This window comes from Hemibagrus wyckioides, linkage group LG05, assembly GCF_019097595.1.
Source record: "Hemibagrus wyckioides isolate EC202008001 linkage group LG05, SWU_Hwy_1.0, whole genome shotgun sequence".
Classification (NCBI taxonomy): Eukaryota; Metazoa; Chordata; class Actinopteri; order Siluriformes; family Bagridae; genus Hemibagrus; species Hemibagrus wyckioides.
In genome coordinates this window covers 10,794,464-10,805,543 of record NC_080714.1, presented here as the reverse complement: position 1 = coordinate 10,805,543, position 11,080 = coordinate 10,794,464, and the positions used below count along the sequence as shown (strand labels likewise).

At 36.7% G+C, this 11,080-nt stretch overlaps 1 protein-coding gene across 2 annotated transcripts; it reads left to right on the top strand.

The window, feature by feature from the left end:
- Positions 1–594: 594 nt before the first annotated feature.
- On the top strand, positions 595–10,997 carry LOC131352838 (dystroglycan 1-like). Of its 2 annotated transcripts, XM_058389313.1 has the most exons (4): positions 595–775; positions 2,331–3,076; positions 3,338–3,721; positions 4,983–10,997. In XM_058389313.1, the coding sequence occupies exons 3-4, from the start codon at positions 3,482–3,484 to the stop codon at positions 7,353–7,355; spliced, it is 2,613 nt and encodes an 870-aa protein (XP_058245296.1). In that variant the 5' UTR covers positions 595–775; positions 2,331–3,076; positions 3,338–3,481; the 3' UTR covers positions 7,356–10,997. The 2 variants fall into 2 exon arrangements, with proteins under 2 accessions (XP_058245296.1, XP_058245294.1); XM_058389311.1 differs by lacking the exon at positions 2,331–3,076 and having other exon boundaries at positions 596–775.
- Positions 10,998–11,080: the final 83 nt, after the last annotated feature.

The following is an 11,080-nucleotide window of genomic DNA, read 5'->3' as shown; positions in this document are numbered from 1 at the left end:
CACAGAATTTTAACGGCTTCAAATCTGAGATCTTTATGAAAAAGCACTTGGAGCGTCTCAGAGAGCAGAAACTGGTTTGATAGGACTATTAATTTTGTAGATGTAAACATTTGTGAAAGCATTGTTTAAAAAACTTTTCTATGAATATATTTCCCCTAGTACATTAGGTAAAAAAAGAAAAGAAAAAAGAAGCATACATATCTAGGGAAAATTACAAATTCTTAAGGCCCTGGAGTGACTGCATTCATATGAGCCATTATCCACCACTGTGGAGTGTGACATGACAAAGAAATTCAGTACTTACTAAAGAATAGGAACAACCAAATTGCTGACCTCTGGTAAAGAAATAATAAGAAATTATTGTGTAAATAGTTGCATGTTAATGTTACACTTCATTCTGTGTATAAATGGTATACAGCCTCATTAAATTGATTTAAAAAATAGATGATGATGATGATGATGATTATTATTATTATTATTATTATTATTGACGTGGTGGTGATTATTATTGTTTCTTTTGCAAAATCCATTTTGCTGTGATCGTTTCCAAAACCTGGGCGCCATTTTCTCGGAACGATCGAGACGCTCCAGTTAAACACTCGTAGATCGATTGCTCAGGACTACCGCATCCTTTCCTCCTAAAAAAAGGCTAGCATCTTCAAGAGACTGTCTCTCTCTCTCTCTCTCCCTCTCTCTCCCTCCAGTCCCCGTTATTAACAGGCGAAATGGTTTAATAAGGAAGGTTAAAAGAAGCTGAAGGCTCAGATAATACGATGTAAGTGGAATTGTTTTGTTATTGTTGTCTTCAGATAGCTTTGTAAGTCTCTTTCTGTTATTAAAATCCATGGCTGTTTCTTTTCTTCTATAGGAGCAGGTGCGTCTTGATTATGTGATTTATTTATTTTTTCTTTCGGTGATTGTTTAAGTCTACTGATGTAGCTTGGAGAGTCACAGCCACGTTTATCCAACAAGTAAATTGATATTTGTTTTTATAATATTTATATCATATTTATTCGTAAACTCAGCCCATTGCTCAAACGGACATTTTGGGCCTTTATGCAGCAGCGGCCCTTTTTTTTTGCTCATACTTGTATTGGATTAAAAAAAAATATAAAGGTTTGGTGTTTCATATGTATATAATTTTTTTTTATTTTTTTTTTTTTTTTACAGTTTTATGTTGTATATAGTGAGCTTTAGAAATGCAATTCTAATAGAGGGAAGTTCTATTGTTGACTGAATAATTCTGATTCTAATATTACTTTAAGGACATGTCCCATTACACTGTTGTTATTGTAGCCTATATGTATATATTAGTATTAGAGAAGGGCTACAATATTAACAGTGTAGTAGGACATGTCCTGAAAGTAAAACGATTCAGTCAAAAATAGAACTTCCTACCATTAGAATATATTGGTTAAATGTTTGTAGTCTGTGTACCTGGAATATTGAAATCTTTGGCTAAGCACAAGTGTCTACTACACTGTGAATAAATTTTGAGATAAGTTCCTTATACAGACATTTCAGTGGGGATAATGCTGATTAGTTCCTTAACTCACGTGTCACCATCATCCAAGCAGTTAAAGTCTGCACTGAAAATAAGCCTGAATGTAATGACCAAACAGCAGTCCTGTGAATTAAACACAGAATAACACAATAATGAGATTTTGGAGAAAAAAAGAAAAAAAAAAAATCCAACTCATGTCCAAGGAAACTATTGCAAGAAATGATTTATGATAATGATATGAAAGTCTGGATTTTTGGTTGAACATTCTTTTCTGTGATGCACATCCGTTTCCTCTGTTAAATTATACACAGCTTTATTCAAGACACATATTGTGGACAGAACCATTGTAAATGTAATGTTGGTGGTGTGGAGAGGGGTTTGTGAGGAGGTCCAACATGAGCGGTACTCTGAAAATGATCCTTGAGTGTTTTATTTTTTGTCTTATTCCCCGATAATTTAGAATAGGTTAGGATAAAACTTCATATTTATACCTCTTTACTGGACTGTCCCCCGAGTTAGATCCTTTCTTGCTTATGCTGTAAAAATCCCCCTTTACCAGCACCTCTTTCTTTCTCTCTCTTAAAGTTAATAAGACAAACTTATAGTGGAAAATAGACTGTTGGAAACACTGACGCCAGATACTGCATCTATAAATGTTAAATAAATGTCTCTTTACAGAAACCTTCACCATAAAAAAAATAAGTTTATTATATAAGCTTAGATTATGCAGAGCGCCTGCATCATGCAACTAACTGTGAATGAGCTGTTACTATAGAAACTGTATTAGGACGAGTACTTTAATATAAACCTGTGTTTTATATTACAGCTGAAACTGTTGTTATAGCTGATGTTTTGGAAAATACAGCTCTGGAAAAAAATGAGAGACCACTGCCCAATCTTCAGATTTGAACCCTATTGAAAATCTCTGGAATGTCATCAAGAGGAAGATGGATGGATACAAACCATCAAGCAAAGCTGAGCTGTTTTTTTTTTTGCAAAAAGTGTGGTATAAAGTGGAGAGCATGGAGCCAAAACGCATGCAAATCGGGGTTATTCCACCAAATACTGATTTCTTAATGTTATTTAGCCAAAGCATTAACACAACCTGGTTACAAATTATTTGCATTTTGTTTTATTTGAGTTATTAAAGCTCTGCAAATACTGCATGATCTTGGGTTATATTGATGTGTCGTCATTTCCTTTAAATATACACTCTAAATAACAATAGTTATATTTTGAATTTAGGAGAAATATTGTCAGCAGTTCACAGAAAATGAAACAAAACTGTTCATCTCACCAATACATGAACCTGTAAGAAAAGAACATAAGAAACTGATTATTTTGCAGTGGTCTCTAATTTTTTTTCCAGAGCTGTATATTAAAACCTTAAGTAATTCAACAGCTGTGGTTAGAGGGGAAACATCATGTACAAAAATTAAAGGAAATAATCTTGAGTGTGGAAAAGAAAATCTGACACCAATGCCACACAAACATTTTCAGACCTTGTGCAGTTGATGATGCTCTAGCTGTGAGAACAGTGTGATTACGAGGCTCTTAAAATGTTCTTAACAGGTAAATAAACAGCTTCTAAACTCTACAGTTTGATGTTTTCCCTACAATTAATTCTTTTAACAATAGGCAAAGAAAATTTGTTTAAAAAGAAAAAACAGAAATGAAGATATAGATGTTTAAACTGAATAACAGTGGAAAAAGTTAATTTTTGTTCTGAAAAGTAAACACTATATGTTGTGGCTCTCTATTATCAGAGATGAAAAAATGATCTACAGTGAAGACCACATCTTAACTGACATGCCTTTCTTCCCACCTTCACAGGATTCTATGCTTATGTGATATCAGGAGCCCCTCATACTTTGAGGACTGGATGAGGAATCAAGGACAGAAGAGAGACAGCTGAGTTGATGGAAGGGAGAAGGAGCCAAGCCTTCCTTTAGCCTTGGTGCTAAAAGGGTCAAGAGGATGAGCCATCAGGTTTGCATAATGCAAAGTGTATGGGGTCTCCTGCTGCTGTGTCCATTGTCGTGGGCATCAGAGTCGATAGTCATGGAACTGGAAGCCTCCATGCACTCCACTCTGCTCTCGGACATGCAGGCGTCTGTATCCAGAGTGTCAACAGTGTCCGACTCCTTTGCAGTGGTGGGCCAGATGTTCAGGATGAGGATCCCACTGGTGTCGGAAGACTGCCGTGCCATAGACATTGTGAGTTTTTAAAGGCAAAATGGTAGGATGGCAAGGATCTCCTTGAAAAGTGTATTATGATGTCTATGTAGTCCATTAACTACCTTGAGGTTTATATTAAAAAAACAGCTTATGGGTTTTTTACGCCACAGTAAATGGATATTCTGTCCCTTTAAAATCCATTTACTAAATGATCATTTTCAAGATGCGGCCATATGCTTCATCTGTTTCAGTAGAAGGTATGTACCTAGATTGTTAAAAGAAATAATAACATAGGGAATAACCTGGCAAAATTGCACTTACTGTTTATTATTTGTTTGTTTTATGTGGTGTTCCTATTATTTTGTCCACTCCATGTATATTTGTAGTATCCCTTTGCACTATTGTGGGCATTGGGGATTGCTATTTTTGAGATGTTATTTTACTTGGACCCCTGAGGATTGCCACTTCAGTCCATATTTATTATTCAATTTCTCTGCTGCAAGGTAGGATTTCAAGCAACTAAATAGCAACTTGCTTAAAGAATCATTGTCCAGCAAAATAGATTCAGGAGATGTGTTGCAAGATTGCTCAAGGTCATCCTGCAAATATCTTGTACAGTGCAATGCAGTCAAACCCTTTAATATCGGGGCTTATGGTGCGAACAAAAACCAAAGGTTTTCATTTCTGCCACTAGAAGAGAACATCCACAGTCTCACATCCAACTTGGACTAGTATAGCAGCGATGATATGTACGTACACAAAGTTATCCCATCTGTGGTGATGGTTGCCTACTGCTCACAGCTATACTGTGCACACACACTTTTTTTAAAGGGTGTGAGAGTTAACTGATTTGGTGGTATGTTGCCAAAGGCTGCATAGCCACAGGCAACCTCTTGTCTATGATTTGTTCATTTAACCCCACCAATCTTTGCCAGGATACTGCCTGTGCAGGTAGTTTCTGAAAATACAAAGAATACATAATGCTGAATATTTTACCTTAATTTACTTGGGCAATGATCATAGAAATAGGGGACTATATTAGTTCATGAGGTATTCAGTGCACAGAAAACATTGCAATGTGACAGTGTTGATCACAAAAAACATTAATACAAATATGTGTTCATTTTAAAATCTTAGTATTTAAAGGAATTGAAATTGCTAACAGGCCTTTGTTCTACAACCATTTGGCTATGGCTAAGTTTTGGATAAAACGTGAGAAACAAAAGAATAGATGGACAACATGAAGAATTTAATATGACTATATGCTTTTCTTTTTGCCCTCTTTTCTGTCTCTTAACAGTTGTCTGGGATTGGCAGTGCAGCATTCCCTGAGTGGCTTTGTTGGGATAGTCAGCTGTGTCTTCTTCAAGGTCTACCACTAGAGGGGGATAAAGGTCTGTATCGTTTCAGCTTGTCTTCTGAAGCCTTACAAAGTCATGATGGCAGTATACATAGTCACTTACTTCTCAGTGGAACTAAATTGAGTAGTAGCTCTTACACTAACAGCCGGCAACCAGATGTCTTCATTATCACAGTAAACCCAGAAGATCAACAGGACATAGAATCTGCACCAGTGGCACTGCAGACACACTCTAATGCAACAAATGTGTGTATTTGTTCAAGTGGTCAGCCAGTCACTGTACTAACTATAATCCTGGATGCTGACCTCACAAAGATGAACTCCAGGGAGCGACTGGTGCTGCTGCAGAAAATGACTCATTTTGCAAATGAGCCACCAGAGCTAATGCGGGTCATGCCAGTTATTAACAACCGTTTTTTTGATATGACTGCTTTTATGGCTGGACCAGGTAATGCAAAGAAGGTGGTGGAGAATGGTGCTCTGTTGTCATGGAAACTGGGTTGCGCACTTGACCAAAGCAGCTTGCCTGATATTAGTGGGGTCCAGGTGCCAGCAAAAGATGGTACTATGTCGACTCTACTGGGTTACCCAGTGGTCGGCTGGTACATTGTCAATAAGAAACCTCAGGTGGTCAGGCGAGTCAGAAGACAGATCCATAACACTCCAACACCTGTGCCTTCCCAGTTTCCTCCAACCACACACTTAGTACCTGCAGAGCGTATTGTGCCTGCTCCAGCATCCCCTTTCATTGCTCCCTCGACAAATCTGTTGGTAAATCCTGCTCGTGGTCCTTTGCCCTTACCAGTTAAACCTACAATCCGTATGCGGGATCAGATAGCTTACACACCTGTCCTTATTCAACCTCTACCCACTCAAGTCCTGGGCAGTACCAGCACTCTCCCCCTGCAACCAACACTGACTCGCCCTGGTTATGTGGAGCCGACTGCCTCTGTTACTCCTCCAACCACTCGTAGACCCAAGACCTCCACCTCGAAAAAGGGTAAGAAAGCAAAGATCACTCCAATGCCTAGAGAGCCAAAAACTACAGAAATAACATACAGCAGTCCAGTGACTAACCAAAAGCCTCAGTTACTTAACTCTATTGGTGAAGTGAATGTGTGGGTTGGGACATACTTTGAGGTGAAGATTCCAGCCAATACGTTCTTTGATCAGGAAGATGGAAACACAGAAAAGTTACGGCTGTTATTGCAAGTTAATCTTTATGAGGCACTGGATCAGGGCTCTTGGATACAATTTAACAGCAGCAGTCAGCTCCTGTATGGCTTTCCTGACCAGAACCATGTTGGCAGGCATGAGTTTCTAATGATGGCAATAGACAAAGAAAATTCAAGCACCATGGATACTTTTCAGGTTCATGTAAACAATTGGCCAGTTGATGACCAGTCTCCAGTTGTGTTTACAGCTCACTTTCAAGGAGAACCCACAGTGTTGACCAATGATATCCACAAGAAAATCCTATTTTGCAAGAAACTTGCCTCTGCACTGGGTGATCGTAACATCAGTTCTGTCACTTTAAGAAATATCTTAAGGGGTTCTATTCTCGTGGAATGGACCAATAGCAGCTTGCCTAAAAATCCTTGTCCAGCAGAACAGATTCATGAGATGTGTCGCAGGATTTCAGACGCTCAAGGTCATCCCACATCCATCTTTTACAGTGCAATGGAGCCAGAGTTCATACCTATTAATATTGGGGCTCGTGGTGCCAACAAATGCCAAAGGTTCTCATTTCTGCCACTAGCAGAGGTCTCCATTCCTGTATCACCAGAGAATACTTCTGTTTCTGTGCCATCCACAGTCTCACCTTCATCTAGCTCAGGCTGGCATAGCAGCGATGATGTCTATTTACACACAGTTATCCCATCTGTAGTGGTGGCTGCCTTGCTGCTCACAGCTGGTTTCATCGCAATGGTGTGCTACAGAAAGAAACGTCGTGGAAAATTGACTACAGAGGAACAGGCCACCTTCATCAAAAAGGGTGTTCCTATTATTTTTGCAGATGAGTTGGATGACGCTAAATCCCCACCCTCTTCCAGCATGCCATTGATCTTGCGTGAAGAGAAGCCACCCATGGCTCCTCCCCATTACCCCAGTTCAGCTTGTGGAGAAGTCCATCAAATCCTAGAAGAATACATCTCCTTCAATGATGATGATGATGATGATGATGATGATGATGATCCCAGTGCTCCTCCTTATCAGCCTCCTCCTCCATTTACAGTTCCTATAGAGGGCAGGGGTTCTCGACCGAAGAACATGACAGCCTACAGGTGTCCACCACCCTATGTGCCCCCCTAATAAGAAAACAGTACATCTCTCAACTGGCTCATAGTAGACATTTTAAGAAAAGACATCATAGTCCAAATATGGAATAGATAAAGTGACTGGGTTTGTGTGTTTGGACAAAGCCCTTGACTTCAAGGCATGCTGGATTATTGTTGCTCTAAATGACTCAGCAGTGCACTCAAATCTACAAAACATAATGTTAACTACAGGTCCAGACTTTACAAGACCTTGCATCAAACTCTGACTCATTTGGAATGTTTGAACCTGTTACTCCAGAGCAGTAACTAGGATCTGTGGCTTCAGAAAGAAGGTAAATCCTGTACTTGTTAACCATTTTGAAATTGACAGACTGGAATGCTCCGCAACTTCTACTGCCCCTGAGTGTCACAGAATCAGATGGTAAGCTAGAGCCCCTAAGCAGAGACGAGGCACTGCCTAAATACATTTGTTGTCTGTATAGTTGACGTTTCTGATTTTTTATAACAATATTTTTTAATGTCTTTACTTGGCTCGACGCAACATTTATATGGAGTATTATGTTTCTATGTTCTATTAAAAAAAAAAAAAAAAGGAAACCATTGGTTATATCAATCTGGTCATGAAACAGCCTCATAGGCAGACAGAGACATTTGTGTAAATGATCATTTCAGTCTAATATAGAATCTCTTTATCCTCTGTGTATGCAATGCAGATCAAAACCTACCTTGTCATTAGATCTGTTTATTAAACCACGGTATAAATTAATTTGCAGATGGAGGTGCCAGACTCCATCCATGAAATTCTGTAACCAACAAAATCGTTAATGACAGGTTTTAAACAATAGGTGAGCGAGTAACAAGCCTGCCGACTCATTGTAGCTATCCAGTCGTTTTTCTTACCATGAATTCTTTTGTGGTTCTGTCACAACTGTTAAAGATGTTTCAGTTGCTACCATACTTTGCAAATAGACAATAACCCATTCTTATATGCCCCTTTATCTGCACTTATTTTTCCCTTCTCTTTGTTGTATTGTGGCACTGCATTTGGTGTTTGTATATAATTGTGTGCTGGCTCCACCTGTGGAATAAAATACCAGAACACTAGAACTAGTAGAACAAAAAAGGGTTTTATTTTAAAAGCATTTTTAAGAAATATGATTATTATATTGTGAAACCAAAAAAAATGCAGTATGTTAGTAAATCTGATTTGACTGGACTGTGCATTAGCCTTGTGTTCTGAGTGTTTTAGAAAGACTGACCAGCAAAAGGAAATATGTTATAAATACAAGAATGGCCACATCAAACAACTGAAATAATTCAGTCTAATGTTTTTGCTACTTTTTTGATACCTCTGAAAATTCTATATAAAAGTTATAAAATGTGTGAGATAATGTGAAATACCAGTTAGTGGCAGACAGGGCTCTCCAATAAAAACTGATTGCAGCAGAATAATCTTGTTCATGAACATAAATGACAATGAAATTTCTTTTAGTATTCTAAACAAGTTGCAGTTTGGGCCAAAAGCTTTGGTTTACAACAATACGACATGAAGAGTACAACTCAGGACAAACTACAACTATGTATAAACTAATCAAGCTACAAACAATAACCCTACCACAAGGATGCAGAAAGTGGGGGATTCCTTCAGCTGCAACTGCTAATATATTAATAAAATGTAAACTTTACAACAAAGTTTTAAAAATTGAGTGTTTTGGAGTTTGTATGTCGACTATCTTATTCCTCTTATACCACAGCGATTTGCCAAACATTACCATTTTTCATTTATTAATGAAAGACAAATTGCACTTTTTTACAGTTTCCAGTTCTTATTTATTGTGCTGTATACTAATAGATTTATTTGTCAATTGTATATTTGAGTGTTTAGTAAAGAAATTTGGTATTCATGAAAATCCAGAAAAAAATGTTTATATATTATTTCTGCTACTGAGTGTATGAAATTGTATGCATTTATGAGTTAGAAGGCTAACTAATGTTAAATCATATTATTTGCATGGATTACTGCACTTTAATATAATATACTGTCTAGATTACTTCAATACGTATTACGTTTAAAGCACCCATATCCAGAGCAGCTTACAAAAGCGCTTTAAAATCTCTATCAAAAACACCTCGTCCTGCTAGTTCATTAGGTCTGGTCTTACAAATACAGTTGTTTTATATTATAGGCATTAATTAAAGAATATAAAAATGAAAGAAAATTAGCCAAAACAAGCCCATGTATTAAGACAAATAAAACTAATCGTTCATTTACAGACAGACAAATGTCACAGCTGATTTAGCGTGTGCTTGTTAGTAGTATTATGTTGGATATATTCTTAAAAGTTTATATTAGTATAGAAGATAATTTCCCTTTCTCTTTTTCAGGATTTAATCCGATAGATGATGCTTACAGCTGTCTGTGCACTTTTTTGTTTAATTAAATTAAAGATAGAAAAATACAAGCTGGGATATTACTGTATAAAGCTATTATAATGTAAAGGAATGACAGGAACTAACGTCTGTGTCATGAAATTTACTATCTGATAAAAATGACTGACTCCTACAATAAATATTAAATTAATGCCTAAATAACAAAAAAAAACTGCAGTTAGTACCACTGACTATACACTTCTTAGTTAAACATTACATTTTAAATGTGTTTATTATTAGGCTTAGGTTATATAGAACATCCACCAAACAAGGTGCTGCAAATGAGATTTTACTACTGGGAAGATAATGTATCATTTTATTATAGTATTAATATATACCCATCACTGATGCTGCAGTTGAAAATAACGCCAGAGCCGTATCGTTATTGAAAATAAATAAACAGCTTTGGATTCAAGAAGTTAGCCTCGCTGTGGTATAATAACTGTAATCAACATACATTCTCTTTTAAAAGTCGACAAATCATTAGGCACCATCCCCACAGTACCTAGCAATACCTTTTTCTTACAGATAAGCACTGGCCTATATTTAAATTTATTTTACCCACAGAGCTGTTTTAACATAAATATTGTTGAAACGGTCATTTGGTGAATGTAATCTTTTAACACTGCAGTTGGTATCTTGTATTTTGTCTGTAAGAAGCAATGAAAATGGGATGGCACAGAATAAGGAGTCTAATTATCTGTTATAAAAATGTTATAGTTATGAAATATCAGATTATTATGATCTAACAGGATACAAATGAGACTTAGAACATTGTATTTCTACTAGAGAAAAAAAAAACACGAGGTTGCATAAACGGATAGGACAAACAAACCATGACAACAGAAGGAAGAAAATGAAATGAAATGAAAATTCAGGAAGAACAGAATGAAATTTGTTTTTCTACTTTGTTTTTGTTTGTTATTCTAAAAGCAACCATTAAACAATGGCATTAAGAGATGGACTATAAGGAGATTTAAAATAAGCTACTGAAATTTCTTGAAATGTCTTGTAACTAGGTACGAATGAACACAAAAATGACTGAATGAACGTTTAGTGAAAAAGCAGTTTATTTGTAATGGGATTCCTGGCATGAAGTACTCAATAACAGATGATTGTGCCTGTTTAAAGACAAAGCAAAATGTAAACTATTACTTTTATCAAGTTCTATTTTTAAGTTTATATTTTTTCTGTTCGCTTCAGTTCAATAATTACAATAATAGACAAATAAACATTTTATTCACACTACTCTGCTTTCATGTCTCTGCCGAATAAATGAACAACTACATTATACCATTGTCCATTAATCGATCGATCTGCAGTCCAGCT